Genomic DNA, 19,264 nt, shown 5'->3' with positions numbered 1-19,264 from the left:
GAGAGAGGCAGCACTCTGCGCGCGCTCGCTCTTTCGGACGGTAGGCTGCGGGTGAGGCCTGGGACCGGGTGCCCGGGCCGCGATGCCGCGGGAGGAGGAGCGGCCCTGGCGGCCCCCGCCCCGGGCGGGCGCCTGTCACCCCCGGCCTCGTCGTGGCAGGGCCAGCCCGGGGGCGGGGCGGGGCGGGGCGGGGCGCCCCCGCTCACGCATATGCATGAGGCCAGCAGGTGCCGGGCCACCACCGCGCTGAAGCCCACGCCAGAAGCTCCGGCGATGGCTGCTCCGCCAGCGCCCCGCTCCTACAGCCGCGCCGAGCTGCGCGCCGGCTGCGCCCAGGGCGCCTGTCTGGTGCTCACCGGCTGCCGCCTCTACGACCTCACCGACTTCGTGCGCCTCCACCCGGGCGGGCCGCAGCTGCTGCTGAAGAGAGCCGGCACCGACGTGAGCGCCGCGCTGGACGGGCCGCCACACCGGCACTCGGAGAACGCGCGCCGCTGGCTCCAGCAGTATTACCTGGGCGACCTGGAGCCCGACGGGGACGCGCAACAGGTAACGGGCGCCGCCGCCGCCGCCGCCGCCGCGAGCGAGTCCAGTCGGCGAGGAGCCTCCGGAGTTCTCTCCCGGGGAAACTTCTGCCTCCCGCGCGGATGCTCGGCGAAGGGCGATGCTGCGGGCTGTTCTGCCGGGGGAGCGAACGCAACGGCCCTCGTCCGGCTGCCCCTTTGCGCGCCGAGCAGGGGGTCGCTGGGGGCCGAGCCTGGAGTGGGGCGCTCAGATGCAGCCCCCGGCGCCTTCTCGAAGCCCAAGGCCGGAGGCGGATGCTGGACGGTCCCGCTTCGCCCTCCCCGTCGTTCGAGCCTTGAAGTTGGAAACTTTCATAACCGGAAAGACGCGCGGGCGAAAGGGCAGCGACGGCTGGGCTGGGCCGGGCCGGGCCGGCATGGCCTGGGCCGGGTCGAGAGTTGGCTTCTTGGGAAACGCAGCGACGCGCCCGCGCTGCTCCGTTCCCGCTGCCTCTCCATCCTCCCGGCCCAGTCCTGACCACGCCGCTTGAGCTGAGCTTCGTCTGGTGGTGGGGAATTGGGGGCCAAACTGCCCGGGGAATTCTGGGAGTTGAAGTCCACAGCTGGGTGGGGGTAACTCACGTCCGGAGGGCTCCGGTGCTCCCTCCACCAGTGTATGGCACATCTTGAATTCAAAGGCATAATTTGCCAGCTTGTTTCAAAGCAGAGGCCCGAATAGCTGGTCTCTGGGGATGGTATGGTGCTCTCCAAGAGTGTTGAACTTCAGCTTCCATCACCCCCAGTCATGATTGACCATGAAGGATGGGCGACAGGAGTTGTACCTGCACAATTTGGGGAGCTTATCACAAGTGTCATAGTAGGTGAATGTGGACACCCATTTATCTCAAGGATTGTCCATTTCAGTCCCAGGAGAAGTTCAAAATGGTCCAGACAGCCACACCTGTTTAGTTCTTTTTTCTAGACGGGGCCAAGCTTTCTAATGAAGCATTGGGCTGCCCCCAGTCTAGGATTCCTATTTTCTGGGGTCCGTCGTGGGGCACAGAGACATTTTTGACTATCAAGATAGTGGTGGAGGCTTCCCATGGTCAGGAGGCTGAGACACTCCTGATTGGGTGAAAGAAAACTCCAGTTTAGTTTAATTCATTTGTCGTGGCTTTTCTGCTCCTTCCTTAGTGTCACTTTTCTCCATATGAGAGAGAAGATAGAAAAGAAGTTTGGAGGAGAAGCATTAAAAGAAAAAGGGGAAGATTATGATGACGGATAGTTTTGAAGAACAACAGAAAATGGTCCTTGTTAAATGAGACATTCTCATCACGTTGCCTGCCAGTGAAAGGAAGTCAGTTTCATACCCGATAATTGTTTTATGAATGGCCACTCCATAAAGCAAAGTTGCACCGCCTGAATTTCTTAGATTTTGTTTCTGTTCTTTTTCGGTGACTTGCTTTCACCCAGCTGCCAAACTGTGGGATCAAGGATAGATCCAGCAGTAGATGGGTAGAAAGATAGATGTTCCCCACAGTAGTATTTTGCATATCAGTTGACATGGGTATAGTCCATGAAAGGTGGTGCTGGAGCCATTTCTGAGAAGATTAAAAATTGCACAGTATAAAAAAAAGCAAAATTGCCTTTATGTGAAGCTCAGCTCCTGGTGCTTTGCCATTTTCTTGGCAGCACTGCAGGGGTGGCTTTCTGTGTCCTGGCACATTCTTATGACTTTGGTATCTAACCTTCAACCCTTTCCTTATCATGCACATCTCCTGTGTACACGCAGAGGCTTGCCCACAATAATATATGCTCCCACTTCAGGCTGAGTGACGTATCAGAGTTGATTGTGCAGCTATTTAGTTCAGAGTTGATTCCTTTAGGGTTTGAGTAAAAGGTAGGGCTGGTGCAGAGGAGGTAGATCTGGGCCAGAGCAAATATAGAAAGGGCTGTGTGAGACACCGCCATCGGCAGCAAATTTGGTTCACTAATGATTAGCTTTCTTGCTGCCTCCTTTGCCAGTTCATAGCACTCCTACCATGCTGCATGTTGATTTTTCTGCCACCTTGCATCTGCCTTTCTTCCTCTGCAGTTGGTGGGTTAGTGTGGCATGATTTGTGGAGCCCACCTCAACTTGCTGATAAATCGCAATTTTCCAATCACAGTGACTGGAGTCCGGCTCTCTGCAAGGCCAAACCAAACAAATGAAAGTAGGATTTGATCGAGGTGAAGAAGAGGTAGTCCTTTTTAATAAACAAGCAAGCAAGCAAGCAAACAATCCGATGAGTTGGGGGCAGCAAAGGGCATTTTCTGGATAATGCCCAATACAGTTAACTTTAAACAGGCCAGCTTGAAGGGGTTCATACAGCCTTTGGACACACACACACACACACACACACACACACAAAGATGACCTAACCAAGGCTAAACCTCAGAAAGCTTCATGGGTATAACTATATTGGCTTCATCTTGACCGGACATGGTTAAAAGAGCACTGTGTTTTTTCCTTTCTATCCCATCTCACGGGCATGGGAACAGCGACAGAAGTCTTTATGATGACTTCCATTTAGGAAAGAAGGTGGCGTCAGGTCCAGCCAAGGCTTTTCCCAAAGGTAAGGGGAACCTTCAGGCTAGTAGAAGCTGACGCATGGCTGCTGGATGGCTTTTCCATGGCTTCTTGCTCCTCTGCTGTTGGGATGAATTCTGCTGCCTGCATCAGGGAATCAGTTTGCGTGGAGGAAAGGAAAATGGAGCATGCTGGGGAGAAAGAGGGCTTGTGTTGAAAGAGCCATACAGGCAGAGAGGACTGGCACAAGCCACAATGACATCATCCCCACATGGTCTAGTGGTGAAGGTCTTGGGCTAAGATCAGTGAGATTTGGGTTCAAGTCCCTCCCTCAGCTGTGGAAATTCCTCTCTCAGTCCAGCCTATCTTATGTGGGTGTTGCTGGTATGATAAGAGGAAGGAGATACTCAGGTAGAGGTATCCACGGGATATGATAAAAAAAAAAAGTCAAGATGGTGGGCAGATGGAGTTTTGATTGTCTTCTTTGACCATACTCTTGTCCCCAGAGAAGCTACCTTGAGCTGCTGGAGGAAAGACAGGAGATAAATCCAAACCAATAAATGCTATGAATTCTGTGATTTCTACAATGACGTTATGATGTCATTGTGACTTGGACTGGTTGCCTGTGTCCACAGATCATGCTTTATGGCTTCATGCTGTGTGCAAACCAGGCCAGTGCAGGCCAGTAGCTTCTTCAGCTCTCCAAGGTCAGTGCAAACCCTGGCTTAGTATAAGAGTGACACCAGCTGTAGGCAGGGGATCCCTAGAATTTGTGTGTGTGTGTGTGTGTGTGTGTGTGCATGTGCATTTTTTAATATATAAGAAAGTCCCTCTCCCTTACACATCAATTTTTTTCTTCAAAAGCTGGAAAGTCAGATGGCTCCATCCAGGTGTTGGAAAGTAGCTTGTTCATTTTCTTGCTGGGTTTATATCTTGCCTTTCTACGAGGAGCTCAAGGTGGCCCACACGGCGCTCCCTCATTCAATTTCCCCTTCAACTACAGTGAGGTAAGCTGGATTGAAGGAGAAGGACTGTCCCCTTGGTGGAGGCTGGACCTGAGCCAAAGTCTCCCTGCTCCACCCTGGCTCTCAGTTGAAGAAGGTCTAGAGATGACTCCTAGCTAACTGGGTGGCTTTCAAAGGGTTGCTGACTCTTGGACTATGCTACCTCACAGGGTGGTGGTGTAGAAAAATCAAGGGCAGGGCAGGGTTCAGTAACGGGGCCAGCTTTGCCTGGAAAAAGACCAGCTTGTGTGATTGGCATTCCCTGTTAAGCAGCCTAATCCCACTGGAACCTGCCCCCTTCAGCTTCCTTGGAACTGTGGCTGCCGCACACCTGGAGGGCTCCAGGTTGTGGAGGGCTGAGCTCAGAGGCTGCTCCTGGGTGAGCAGCAAGCAGGCTGCCAGCAGTGGCTGGGATGGCTCATGTGCCTGCCTGCACACAAGCTGAGGTTGGAAGGAGGAACAGCAGCAGCAGCAGCAGTGGCTGGAACTGAATAACTAAAGATGGGTGCAGTTATCTGGGGACATCCTGGAGCCCTTGGCCAATTCAGGAGGCTGCTGTGAGCCCCCTTTCCTGGCCCTCCAGCTCTCGAAGTGGTGGAGATGCTGGGGGACCTGCTTGTCATTGAGTTTTTCTTTTTTCTGGGCAGGGCACCACACTTCATGTTCTTAGCCATGCCTAAGCCATGTGCATAAGCAACCCCTTCCCCATCCTCTTCCTCCTCTTCTCTGTGCCCTCTGGAATTCTCCATCTCCCCTCATTCCTGCTCTGGCAGAACAAGTCCAGCCAGTTCCCCGGGAGTGAGCCGAACTCAACAAACAAGTTCTTATTCTTCCTCCCTTGAAAACCAGCGGTGGTGCAAATATACGAGCCAGATGACGAGGCATCCGAGCACACAATGGCAGCCTGGCACCAAAGGGGCTGCCCGCCTGGCTCCAGCTCCAGCTGCTCACGGCTGCTTGCATTTCCCTCTTGGAGATTGACCTTCTCCTGCCCTTGGCAATGCTGACCAGCACAGCAGCCCTTGGCAGGCTTCCGTACTAGCTCATCCCTTATTCTGCAGTAAGGACAGAGGGTTGGGGCAGAGCGCCTGGCAGCTACGCAGACAGGCCCCTGTCGTTTTCTTGGGAGCCTTTCGGAAGTGGGTTGCCATTTCCCCCCTCTTTGTGGAAAGAAGGACTGGCCCAAGGCAAGTTTGAAAAAGAGCTTCAGTGGCAGCCTGCAAAAAAAATGTTTATAATTGGCTGCTCCTGCAGTAGTGAGAGTTTGCCACTACAGGAAAGTCACAGGGCTGAATAATAATCAGTAGTGTTATAACACGTAGTCATGCATTTCTGATTGCCTTCTCTTGGCAAGCCACACCTCCAAAAAGTACACAGCAGTTTCAGAAGTCAGATGTAGAAGTAAAAAATGTATTCAGAAATGAGCATTCAGTGGTTCAGTCCACACAACAGGTGTAATTGCTGGGTGATTCATTTTAACCCTGTTAAAGTTACTTAGGCGATGTTTGTGATGGTGGTGGTTTAATGCCGCAAACATTAGACCGCCACCACCACAAACATCACAAAAATGGTTTGGACCATTTACAAGTTGGGGTATTGTGTGAACCCAGGAAATGGGTTGATTCAGTAGCTAATTAAACGTGCTGTGCAAATGCGGCCATTGAATCTGGCTGGGTTGGCACATTTGAACTTCTCTGCCTAGAGAGGAGGACAAGAGTCTTGTGGATCCTTCTGAGTGGCTCGCCAGAGGTGTCGGGTGCAGGTACCAGGGCTGGATTCATACATGGCGCTTGGCCAGAACGTGGCTTCTTGGATTTGGAACTTCTCGTGAATTCCACATAGTTGGCGCTTTGCTGATGGGGGTGGGCTAAAGGTCGCTGATGGGATTTGAATGGTATGCTGGGATGTGGGGCAGTAATCCAGGACAAAGATTAAATTACACTGAGATTAAATTCATTATTCTCCATATTTGATAGTTTTTCACTTTCAGTTCCATTTAGGATGAAAACTCAGCAACAGTCTTTGGAGAGAGCCATGCAGTGACATGAAGCTGGCTTGGGCTCTTACCTGCATGGGGGCAACCACACACTGCCTTCTCCAGTAGGAAGGCCATGGGGCGGGGGGGATACGGGCATGTCAGTCTCCCTTCCCACCATATTTCAGCCTGTTTTTTAGCCAGAGCTGGGACACTGAAATTTGGCAGCCCCGAATGACAGTGATGTGATTTGGGGCCATGAGAGTCAGAGCGAGAGCGGTGTTTTAACTGTGGAAATGGTTGGCTTCTCAGAGGCTTCTTGCTTGTACACATACATATGTGTCTTTGAGTCACTCTCATCTCCTAGTGACTCCACAGACATGTCAATTCCCTGCAGTTTTCGTGGCAAGTTTTCCAGCAGCAGTTTGCCCTGCCCTTCTTCTTCCTTGGGCTGAGAGAGAGAGACTGGCCCAAGGTCACCCAGCTGGCTTTGTGCCCGAGGCGGGACTAGCAGCCACAGTCTCCCAGCTTCTGATCTGGCGCCTTTAACCACTACACCAAACCAGCTGTCTTGTTTGAGTCAGTCTTGTCTCCTGGTGACCACAGGGACAAGTCCCTGTGGTTTTAATGAGGATGTTTTTTGAAGGGGTTTGCCCTCACTTTCTTCCTAGGGCTGGGAGAGAGGCACTGTGGCCAAACTTCTGTGCTTGCGGTAAAATTACAGCTCAGAGTCTCTCAGCTTCTAGTCCAGCCCCTTTAACCACTGTGTTGGACTGGCTCTCTCCTGCTCCCCTCCCTGTGCTGGGGAACAGAAAAATCACACTGCAAAACCCCTGTCCATTTTGCTACCTGATTTGAGCCTTGCAAACTCAGAGTGTTACAGAGAGGTGGGACAGAGTCCTTGGAGCCAGCGGCTGATTAGGGAAGGGACCCCTTGCAGTGGCAAGAGAGAGACACCGAGACTGTCCTGCTTTAGATCAGTTTCTGTAGCTATGCTAGCCCATTTCAGGAGAAGCAAGCAAGGTTCTTGGGCATTCCAGTGCATTCAGTACATCTATATTCACCTTTAAGATATTGCAAGATTCCTTTCTGGCAGGTGAAGCAGAAAATCAAATTAATCCAAATGGACAGTTCGGGGGGTGGGGGTGGGAAGCTGCTTGCATTGGGGAAGGAATGCAGAAAAGAGAGAAAACACAAGGTGCCACCTTTTCTGGACCATAGCCTGGGTTCACACATTACACTAAAACCCAAGTTAATGCACACAGTGCGACCCTTACCCTGGGCCTGAGGAGAGCTCTGTTCTGGCATGCCTGCGACGTGGCTCGCTCATTCGTGGTTTGTGGAATAAACTTCAGCCTGGTTTCCCACAATATGCTAAACAGATGCGGTTGCTGACCCCAGCCGATTCATGGGCTGGACTCATGGAAATGTAATAGCCTCCTCTTTTCCTATATGTTCAAAAGGCCAGGAGATCTTTCTCTCTTGATTAAAATTCTGTAGAGATGCTACTGCCAGATAGATCCAAGCAGCCCTTCAGGTAGCGGTTGGTGATTCATCCTTCCTCTGAAAATCCCTCGGGGACTTTTCTGTGGTGTTGCTCAGACTATTTCCTGGGGGTCCAGAATGAAATGAGGAGGAAGATTGCCTCATCTCGTGCTAATGGTTTATGCCCATCCACCCTGGCCTACTTGCCTGACTACATTCTAGCCTGCACATTTCTTTGCTAGATAAGATATTCCAGGAAGAACGCTGGCCTTGCTTTATGCCTGGGAAGACTGAAAGTCACTGACTCGTATACTTGCGAAACTCAAACTCTGCCATCCACAACGCTGAGGGTTTCATTGCTGCTAAGTGTGTCACACCCACTCATTCATCTATGTAGGCTGTGGAAGAAATGCTTGGCTCCGTCCTTTGTACGCTTTTGCAATGCACAGAATCAGCCGTATCAGTAGGGCATTGTTCTCTTTCCCTGCATAAATGCTGACTGAATTTATACTTGCATAATAAACCCATGTTAATCAACCACAGTTGCTGTGTTTGATGGCCAAGCAAATAAACCGCAGGATGGCTTAAAATGATGGCCTGTTCTTCCAACATGCTAAGACATTCGTTGAGTTTCCACAGTACATTCAGCCTCAGATGCCCCAATCCCATTTAAGACTAGTCCAGTGTAATGTGAAAGTCAGTTTTCTGTAGTGTTTAAAGACACGCAGCTAGAAGCCAGGAGACCATGAATTCTAGACCTGCCTTAGGCATGAAGCCAGATGTGTGACTTTGGACCAGTCTATCTTTCTCAGTCCTGCGAAGAAGGAGCCAGGACAAACCATTTCCAAAAATCCTGCCAAGAAAACCGCAGGGACTTGTCTAGGTAGTCACCGGGAATCAGGGCTGATTTGATCAACTATAGCAACAACAATTGAGGTATTATGTGAATTCAACCCACAGTGGGGAAATGAGGAGGCTTTTTTTTGATAAAAATAAGATCAGTTTAGGTTAAGGTAAGTTTAGTGGTAGAATATCAACTTTGTATGTTAAAGTTCCATTACAGCTGTGAGTTCCAGGCAGTTTCTTATGTTCTTATGAGAAATCTGGCTCAGAAATAGAATATATACCTTTGGCATCTCCAGCGAAGCTTCCTTTTATTATTTATTTAAGATATCTCTACCGGCTTCATTTCCAAACACAAGTTACTCCGTACAGTCTAGAAAGGATTAAAAAAATAATTAAAAAAAGATAAGGGCACAAGGGATGTCAGATTCCCCTCCCCTTGCTGCTGGAAGAATTCCAGCTCTGGGGGGGACTCCACTTCTGATATCCCCTGTTGCTGTCCTGCTAGTCTCCAAGACCTTTTCTTTCTGGTGTTGAGCAACCCCAACTGCAGAAGGTCCCCAGGACACTTTGTAGCCAGCAGCTCACTTTGGAAAGAAGTTTTGGAGTTCTTGGGGGTCCCACCCAAGGTTTGGGGGGTTGCATGGACCCTGGGGCAACTTGTGCATTTCTATAATGGAGGGTGACAAAATCTTGATAAGCCACTGCTGTATCAATGTACAGTACCAATGAGGACCAATGACAAGAATATAAAAATACAGGGGCTTATTTTCAAAGTCTCTAGTGCTGTTTTTCCAGCGAGGATGTTGTGTGAAACAGGAGAAGGGAGAAGATGGGAAGTACCAAACAAACCATAATTTGTGGCTTGTGAATATCTTTTTTGTTGTCTTCTTGCATCCAAAAGGCCATGGAAGTGTTTAGTTGGGGATAGGATTCCTCTAGATGTCACCCAGTCAAAAATCTTACTTAAATGGCCCGAGAAGCAGTTCCTGTAAGCCCACCACACCCCTATGAAGGTCCATTAACCTGCACTTTGATCTGGGCTCAAACCCATCCAGATGTTTATGCTGGTCTCTCTTCAGTCCATACTTTTGAAGAAAACTGCTACTATGAGCCAACAATCTTCATACACCAAGAGGACCTGATGGTGTATCACCAAAGAATGAATGAAAACATGTACTGGTTGTAAAATTAGCAGGCCTGTCGGGCTTCCCATTCTTGGGGAGGGTGGCAGGGTAGGAGGGACACACTGCTAAGGGACAGCATGGATTCCAGGTTGCTGTCCTGTTTTTTGAGAGGTATCACCCCAGACCCTTTACAGAGTCCTGGATATATTGGGCTGACGTTCTCAGATGACAAGCAAGGACATCTTGCCAGTCTTCTCTTGGGTTGTGCAATATGTAAACGCTTTAAAAAGAATACTACCCCCAAAGAATGGCTTTCATTGGTGGCAGCATCAGAGGGAATTTTACAAGGCCACCCGTGAGTGTGAAATTCCAGGTGAGCAGTAGAGGGCAGCAAAGAGATGGAGTGGTCGTTTTGGTGCCACTTTGCTGCCAGATTGCAGACTAGATCTGATAGTCTTAGTTGCACCACTTTAGATCTTTGTAATGTGTGGACCCAATCATTGTAGTGTACTCAACAAGGCATGATTTAAAAAATCATGGCTTAGTGGATATGTAAACCAGGTGCTGCGCCTTTAAACCTATAGTTTATCATATGGGTGTACAGCCCTCCCAGTGTGGCTGAACTCCCAAAATGCCCAGCCATCACGGCCAGTAGCAAGGGATGGAGCAATGTTGGTGGCCACATTTGGGATCCATGAATGTAGCTTAGAATCATGGCTTATTTTTGCTCCTGAAAAATTGGCTGATGGAGGCTGGGGCTTCCTTCTTTTCTTCTTCAGGAAGGTGAAAGCTTCCACAGAAAACTCTCAACAATCACAAAACACTAGAAACAAACAATAAGTAATGAAATGAAATAGTTAATATGCACCTGTCCATAAGATAATCTAATTAATTATTATATTCTATTAATACTATTGTTAAATTGTATGTACATTCTATTAGCAAAACAAATAGAAAAAAAAATAAAAAAACAAGCCCCCACAAAAAACCCCCTAGGAATTAATATATTACATGAATATAAATAATCTAAATGTAGCACATATATATTTAATAACAAAACATCAAATTAACCATGAAAATGTGCTTGTTCTTGTAAAATATCATGACATCTATGTATTATTTTTTATTGGTTAAAAAAAGCCTTTTCAAAAATGGATAAATTGCATCTTTATTGAATCCAATCAATCCAACATGGCAATACTTTTTTTTAATGAGCCTTGGAGAACACCAGGATGGCTGATCAATCCATCAATCAATGTTTGGGCTACTTTTCCGGTTTCTCAGTATAACTCTCTTCTCCACACCCAGTATGACCAAAGCTCCTTAGAAAAAGGTCAAATTCCACAATGTTGGGAAATAATTCAAAATAGGATTCACAACTTTAGCATGAAAATATTTACCTGTGAATCTACTTATACATTATGTAAGTTCTTCAATTAGGTCAGAAGTCATTTCTTTAGATGAAACTGAGAAATTACTTATTACTTATTACTTATTTCATGTGAAGACTGTCCAATTAAATTTTGGATTAGAGGAGGAAAGCCAAAGTTGATGGATCAAATTTGGTCCTAATAAAGGTAATGCTGAGCTGTGTATTCTTTTCATGAGCCAACATGGCAATACTTTTTTTTAATGAGCCTTGGAGAACACCAGGATGGCTGATCAATCATCTACTGGCTGTGGAAGATGATTTTCAACAACAGGAAGAGGGACTTGCATTTTAAAGGTTTGATCCTCTGACCATGGGCTGGCCAGAAGAGAAGAGTCTTCCTCAAGATGCCCCAGAAGGGGCACCTGGCAAACTGCCGGGCTGTGATGACTCTTAAACGGAGCCTGCACGGGGGCTCCGTTTAAGGCAGGAATGACCTTCCCACGCAAAAAGCCTCACAGATCTCCTCTGTTCTGCTCTGCGCTCAGCCCTATGTGCTCTAGGGCTGGGAGGAGGTTCTGGATCCAGCCCTCATCTTCTGCCTCCAGTTGCCTCAAATGTTCTTTGGCCATGCCAGCTTCAGGTGCCTGATTGCTAGGCATCTCCTGAGGCGTTCGTTGGGGGTGTCTGGAGCAGCGTCAGCCCTCCCAGGTAAACCAGACAGGAAACAAGACCAGATGAGCTACTTCTACTTTACTGTAAGGCTACATTAACAGAACCTTGCAAGTCTGAAAGTACAAATCTCCCGTCCTCCCTGTTTACCGCCTGAGTAGTTACGGCAGGTCTTTCCTAAGTTTCTTTCTTTTGCCATTACACTGTTGTGGACCCCTTTCTCTTATCTGATCATTCCCTGGGTGGCATCTCTCCCCCCCCTTCCAAGGTCACCCCCACATTCCATCACAAGCAGCTTCCTCCATCTCAGACTCTCCTGCATCTACCCTGGCCATCACAGACCAGGCTGCCCTCAGTTTAGCCTCACTAACTTTTCTCCTTCTGGACCGCCTGAAATTATTCGCCAATCTCTGGATAGAAAGACGGCTAGTTCTGCTTGTTGCTGGGCTTAATACTTGTGAACTTTGCCCAGGAAAGAAGGAAGTTGCTTAGGGACTAATGGACTTTATGGTTTCAAAGTCAAGGGAAGAGTGCTGCCCATAAATTCCAGATATAGCTTGACACACCCTGTTGGTAACAAACGTGTCAACTGAAATATGAAAAAACAAGAAGGGCCATTTTTCATGCTTGGCAGACATGTAAAAAAGCTAGAAAATTATAAATTCAAATAAATACACTGATTCAGGGGATTTTAAAGGTATATTATGTACAACTGAGATCAGAAGTCTTCCTCTTGGGACTGATGGACAAACAGTTGGAAAAAAGCCATGGAACTTTGTTTTTGTATATGATAACTGCAACTAGATTATTGTATGCCCAAAGATGGAAAGATTTGGCAATACCCACAATGGAGGAGTGGTTGGTGAAGATGATGGAACTTGCTGAGATGGCCAAATTGACTTCTTTGATTAGAGAAAAGACATCTACGTTTACTGCTGACTGGAAACCCCTTATGGATTTTTGCGTAAAACAGAAGAAAATGAACTTCTGATCTATGGTTGTGATGATTATATAGGATAGATTATAGAGAGAAAAGAGTCATGTTGTAACTTTAGAGAAAGAGATAAATTTATAATTGTACTTATCACTGCTGTAAAGAAGTTCAGAAGCCACTTCTTTGTATCTTTTTTCTTCCTTTTCTATTTTTCTTTTATAGTCCGGATATAATAGTCTTACCTGTCAGGGCCCAGATCATTCAAAGGCAGGTTGAAAATCAAATAATCAAATCAAATCTAAGACTATCTGTCTTCTGGTGGGAGTTTAGTGAACAACTTTTTGACAATGATGCTGTCTGAACTATGTCTGTTCCAGGAAGCCTGAAACTTGCTCTTCTGATTTAGACTAATGTGTCTTGGCAAATGAACAAGAAATGTGCCTTCTCTATTTGTCAGCCCTGCGAGGTAGGGTGGTCATGAAAGAGATACCTGGAGGGTTTGGCTGGAGGTGTGCTTCATTAATATTGGCTATAATAACTGAATCTTCAAAGCCTGTATTTTCCCCTCCCAGTGAATCAAGGAAGACTGATTTCCTGACTTCTTTCTCACGCTTTCACACTTTTTGGGGGGCTAAATGCTTGATTTTGTTTTCGTAACCGTTTCTGCACATTTTTTCCAAGGCCACTGCTGTGGTTCTCCATATTATTGCAGGAAATGTATTTAAAGTGAATTATCTTGTGTATGCCTCGTGGAGAATCTTTGGATGTTCACCAAATTATGGCTTTTTCATCATGGAAAATATCACCCTAGGCTGAGTTTTACTTTGAAGAAGACTTAAGGAGGAGTTCCTTGCAAAGAAATCCGTAGGTGTTCCTGAACTCACTGAGGGATGATGAGTTGATTGAGGGGAACGTGTGAACGCCTTCTTTGTAATTCTACCGTCCTTTCCCCGGCAGTCTATGGCTTCTTCTAAAACCTGAGGGGAGGCCTTAGGAAGAAACTTGTGCAGTTGTGGTACTTCTATCATCCCGAAGAGAATGTTGCTGGAGAGAGTTTCCTTCTCCTGGACAAATATGCCGAGTCCCTCAGGAGTGTCCCCAGGGGGGTGAAAAAAGTCAGGACAGTGGCCATAGCCACGCAGTCAAAGCCCGCCCCTTTTTCACGTGTGTCACTGTGTAGGGTTGCAAGGTGGTGGGCGCCATCTTGGCTTCTTTTAGTCTTTTTCTAAGATCTCCTTTTTATTGTTATAAATCTTGACACATGGTATTCTTTCAATACAGTGATTTATTCAGATAGCTTGAAGTATTGAAAATAGAGGAAATCAATATGAATTACAATTTAGGATGTCAATTGTATTTAGTATTAAATATTAATTAAATATTAATTTAATTTAATTAATTAAATTAATTAAAAGTTTAAATTAATTAAAGATTTAATTAACATTAATTAATCATGTTAATTAATTAACATGAAAAAGCCAAATAATTTTATGTTTGTAATATTAATATTAAAATTAATATTACAAACATAAAATTATTTGGCTTTTTCATCCAAAGTTAAATAAACCATTAAAAAAAGAACTGCTGCAACTCACATGAAAGTATTGGTTATAAAGGTTTCAATAATATTTCGATAATGGTTTTGATCTTAAACTAATAATATACAGGTTTCGATAATATTTCAATGGTTTCCATCTTAAGCTACGTAATTACTTACTATTAATATATATATAAAAGGGGGGACTTTTTATTTTTATATATATAAGTCCCCCCTTTTTATACATCTGCTAATTTGCAATATTTGTACACATTTAGGCCCCCTTAGAAGCCAAACTGTAGGTGACTATATTTGCTGTGCTGTGTGATGTGTTGTATGTATGGGGAGCGTTCTTGCTTAAATTTAGTTAAACTTCTATTGTTTGTGTGTGTGTGTGTGTGTGTGTGTACACACACACGCATGCACACACACACAGTTACTTTTGCTATTGCAGCATATTCTCCAAGTTCCCAATCAGATATGCAGAATTGTATCTTTCTTCCAATGTTGAGCAAAATTTATTCCCTCTGCTGTAAGCATGTAACTTACTAAATTATTATGTTTTTCGATGATGTTTTTCTGAGATTATATCTAGTAAAAAAAAAAAATTGTGGTTTCATTTCCAATTTAAATTCCAAAATTTTCTGCATGGTACTATGTAAGTCTTTCCAGTACTTTTGGGTTATTTTACATGTCCACCACATGTAGTAAAGCATTCCATATGTTTCATGGCATTTCCAACATTTATTACAATATGATTTGTCTGTCTTAGATATTATTGATGGAGTTGTGTGCCATCTGTAAAACATTTTGTACCCATTTTCCTTCTTGACTTTTTTGGCCCTCTCCCTGCAGTTTCTCTGGGGGATCTTGAAGGGTTGCGAGTGTTCCTGCTCATATATATATGACAGTTGCTGAGTGGGCACTGCGTCCTTTCCGGAGGCTAGGGGAATATTCTGGAGGTTTGCAATCAAGACTGCAACTTGGAGCCAAGGAAATGGTTCAATATTGAACCATTTCCTTGGCTCCACGTTGCACTCTCTGGTTGCTCATCCAGCAAGGTCTTAATCATCCAAGAACGTTGGATTGTTTACCGAAGGGTAGCTCGAAAGCAGCCGCGTCTACAGGAAGGTAAAGGGAGACCAATGAGAAAAACAGCGTTAGACGCAAACTCCATCCCTTTTGTACTACATCATGAGGTTGCATGGATGAAAGAGACAGAGTTTGTGGCATGACACTAACACCGTGAAAGGGCTGGATCGTGCAGATGCCCCTTAGAAAGCCGTGGCCAAAGAATGCCAGTGGCTACATTGTTTCAAGAGCAAGACCTGTGGGTAGCATCCACAGTCAACCTCCTTTGAACCTCCTTCTCTGGTCTACCCTCTGTAACAGACTGCTGGTCCCATCTTTGGGACAAGGGGCCCAGTTGCCATCTGTCCCCAGTTTGGGTCATAAGGGACACCCTCTTCTTTTCACTGACTCACTGACTCACAATGCATTTTGTGCAAGTTTCCAAGTCCTCCCTTTCCCCTGCAGGGAGAGCAACTTTGTGTGTGGTTTGATAAATGAGCATTAATAGGGTTCCTGCTTTGAGAAGGAAAAGCCAACTTGGTCATTGTAAAGCCAATAAGGAGAACTGAGAGGTCATAAAAAGGCATTCTGCGCTTAATGCTAGCGCAGTGCCCTGAGTATCCATTTAAGAAATGAGAGTTAATGGGGCAATTTTGGTGGGGATGTCCCTATAGACTGTTGGCATTGGAAAAATGATGAAAATGTGGTTAGCACAAGGCAGCAAATATAAGCAGAATTTGCTGTTAAAGGCCATAATAAGATTGAATGGTTGATTGATTGGGTTATAAGCCATAAAGTACAATAACAATACAGCTTGATTAAAAATGTGTGTCTTGACACCACTGTCCTCTATAATCAGAAGGAGTGGGGACCAAATCACAACTACTAAGGGAGAGCATTCCCTAGTTTGAGAGCAAAATGGGAGAAGGACCTTTCCAAGGCTTCTTTGGAAGGGCCTCTGCTGTAGAACTTCACATGTGAGCATCTTTGTAATGAGAAATGGTCCCTCAGATAGGCAGCCGTAGATAACTGAGGACTTTTAAATCTTGACTGATAGAATCCCAAAACTGGAAGAGGCACAACCCCCTGTGCAATCTAAATTAAATCCTGTCCAGCAGATGGAAATCTATCTTCTGGTTGAGTACAGTACATCCAGTGGAAGAGGGCTACCACCTCTCTGGTAACTGTTTCCATTGCCAAACTACTGTTACTGTTAGAAATCCCAGAAATCAACTGAGGATCAGTGCAAACCATTCCACATACACCTGATAGGTTCTTGAATCTGTACACTGCTTTCCTTCTGGATGCAGTTGAGACACCCACTTGAATTGCACTGCAGCCTTTCTTCACAGACACAAAGACTGAATTTAAAAGGATAAACTGGAGAGAAATGAGTTTCCAAACCCCAAGGCTGTTTTTTTGCAAATATGCATTTATGGTTTGTGACCCAGCGTATAAAACTGGGATGTGTTGAAAGCTGTTGTCCAATTAGGCAGAAATTGTCAGTCACAAAAATGAAATGAATTGGTCCCAGGGAGTATACCTGTACACTGAATTGCTTCTCCTACGCTTTGTTTTGCAGACTTGTCTGAAGACATCAAGCTCCACCGGTTCAGAAGCTTCAGGTTCCGTCATGACGATGGATCCTAGATATAAATCAGTTGATGCAGATAAGGTAAGAGACTTATGGGAAGACAAAGGAGAATTTCCCAGTGGACTGAAAACCACAGCTAAGCTGCAGAACCTGCTAATATGATCTAATATGGGGTGTGAAACATTAAAGTGACAAGAGAGGAAGCATTGCATGCTTTCTCTTCCACTTCTTTCCTCCATCTCAGATCTAAATAGGCTGCCTGGTTTTGCCTTTTCCTCTGGACATTTGTTTACACCCCCTGTTTTTAGGGTAGAGATGGACAAACCTGTTCAGCTGATTTCCCCCAAGCTCTCATTTTTATGCAGTTTTCCATAAGATAAGATAATATTAATACATACTTTCTTGATGGATGCGGTTTGGCAAGTGATTTTTCCAGGGGTGGCTGTCCAAAAAGGTCAAGATGGCAGCTGTAATGCAGGTAAAAAGGGCGAAGCTTTGATCACATGACTGCAGTGGCCACCTTGACTTTTTTGATCCTTTCCATAGATGCCTCAGCAACTAAAATAAGATGTATAAATAAGAGTTATAGATCTCTGTCTGCATTTCTTTGCTGACTGAAGTGCTTGGCACTGTGAAAAAGTGAAAAGTTTGGGTTATAACTGTGGCTTATAACGTTTGAAAGAATAGGGCAAATTTCTTCCCTATTTCTAGTTTTGCATTTTTTCAGTCTGATATGTTTTTTTCTGCCCTTCATGGTAGTATGCGACTTTGCTTAATTACCCTTCCTTTCTCTAGTCCGTGGGACAGTCTGAGGCCGCGGTCAGATGTGAGAGTGATCTCAGCTAACTTAAACTAGCCCCTGTCGAGTGACCCGTATTTCAGGCAGCATCTGCACAAAGGGAACTAGGGATGAACAGCTGTAGCTGACAAGGAAGCTATTGTGGAGAAGATGGGTGGGGCGAGGCTGAAGCCTTAGATTTGGAAACCTGGGAGCTAGCCTAGCTAGCTTATCTGGGTCCCACAAGAGGGAAGGTCATGGAAAAAGGGGGTATTATCTCCAGATTTGAGAGCACTACTGAGCAAAATCAGGAGACCTTTCCTTCTCACTGAGAGTCATTCCTTGAAGGAGCTCCATCTCTTCTAACAGGGAAGAAGCCCCTCATTTTGTTATCTATCCAACAAGTACTGGTAGGACTGAGCTGGTATCCCTCTTTGGAGGGCAGGCTGCTGCATACTTTCTTGGAAGCTTCTCTTGTGAGGAGATGGAAAGCCAGCCCCGGGTACTTTGTATTTGGCTGAGTCAGGAGCTGGTTTATGGAAATGTGAAAATCAATCATAGTTGTTTTTGGTCCATTAAAAATCCCACAGATCTATACAGACGTATTCCTTTATTGTAATCAAGAGAGTATGCAAGTTTTAAAGTCCATTGGAAGCCAGTGGACAGTCAGGCAGTCACTCAAACACTTGACTACTGCAGTGCAGTCTACATGGGGCTGCCCTTGAAGATCACTCAGAAGCTTCAATGGGTCCAGAATGCAGTGGCGTGGGTATTGATGGGCATGCCTCGGTGTGCCCATGTAACACCTCTGCTTCGGGGGATGCATTGGTTGCCAGTTTGCTTCTAGGTGCAATTCAAAGTGCTGGTCCCCATCTATAAAGCCCTCCATGGCATAGGATCTGGTTTCTTGCCTGTGTCCCGTAGCATCTGCCCAGCCAATTCGATCCTGAGGGGTTGGCGTGCTCCAGGTTGCTTTGATTAAACACCGTCATCTATCAGGACCCTGGAAGCTCACCTTCTCTGTAGCAACATCTGCCCTCTGGAATGAGGTTCCCTCTAGATTCAGGAGGCTCCCACCCCACTGGTGTTTTGAAGGAGCTTGAAGACCTGGCTCTTTGCCCAGGCCTTTAGTGGGCGAGTGAAGCCCCCTTGGATTGCATGGGTGTCTTTCTTGTTTTCCATTCCAATCTGGCTTCTGTCATCTTGCTATCTTTTATTCCGTACTTTACTTTGTTACTGTCTTTAAAAAAAAAAAATGTTTTACTAGTGAGCCGCCCAGAGTTGCTGGGAGTCAGGTGGCATACAAACTGAATAAATAAATAAAGCATGCCTCTGCAGACAAGATGTTATGGAAAGCAGAAGATCCAGAACTTGGGTGTGTACAGAAAAGATGCTTTGAGGAGTTCACTCAGAAATCCTTCCTTGACTTGTCTATGTCTGGAGGTGCACAAGTTTCCTTGAAAGTGGTGAGATGCTGCCCTGGAGAGCCAGGCCATATAAAGCTATATATATGTATGTATGTATGTATGTATGTATGTATGTATGTATGTATGTATGTATGTAAAATATAACGCTTGCGTCACAACAGTGGGATCCTGCTTTCGTCATTCTGCCCGTCTGCAGATGCTACCGCTAGCACGTTTCATGCTGTAATCTGACCCAAAATATTAAACATGGCTTTTGGCTACACAAAGGCTGCCCATTCCTGCTCTGTATGGTCCAGCTGCTGATAACAAATCCATAAAAAGCAAATGACAATTGTAGCCTTTTACCCAAAATGTGATGTCATCAGAAGTGGGATAT

At 45.8% G+C, this 19,264-nt stretch overlaps 1 protein-coding gene across 1 annotated transcript in view; it reads left to right on the top strand.

The window, feature by feature from the left end:
- Nucleotides 1-208: 208 nt before the first annotated feature.
- FA2H (fatty acid 2-hydroxylase) overlaps nucleotides 209-19,264 on the top strand; it is a 44,113-nt gene continuing 25,057 nt past the window's right edge. The window contains exons 1-2 of the mRNA XM_088135859.1: nucleotides 209-549; nucleotides 16,672-16,764. Of these exons, the coding sequence (XP_087991985.1) occupies nucleotides 211-549; nucleotides 16,672-16,764 (432 nt within the window). The 5' untranslated portion in view covers nucleotides 209-210. The remainder of the gene's footprint in view (nucleotides 550-16,671; nucleotides 16,765-19,264) is intronic.

Source organism: Python bivittatus, unplaced genomic scaffold, assembly GCF_059951505.1.
Source record: "Python bivittatus isolate LINGU-HERP-01145 unplaced genomic scaffold, Pbiv_v1 ctg000190_np1212, whole genome shotgun sequence".
In the NCBI taxonomy this organism is placed as follows: Eukaryota; Metazoa; Chordata; class Lepidosauria; order Squamata; family Pythonidae; genus Python; species Python bivittatus.
The sequence above is the reverse complement of the archived record's forward strand: the minus strand, read 5'-3'. Positions and strand labels throughout refer to the sequence as shown.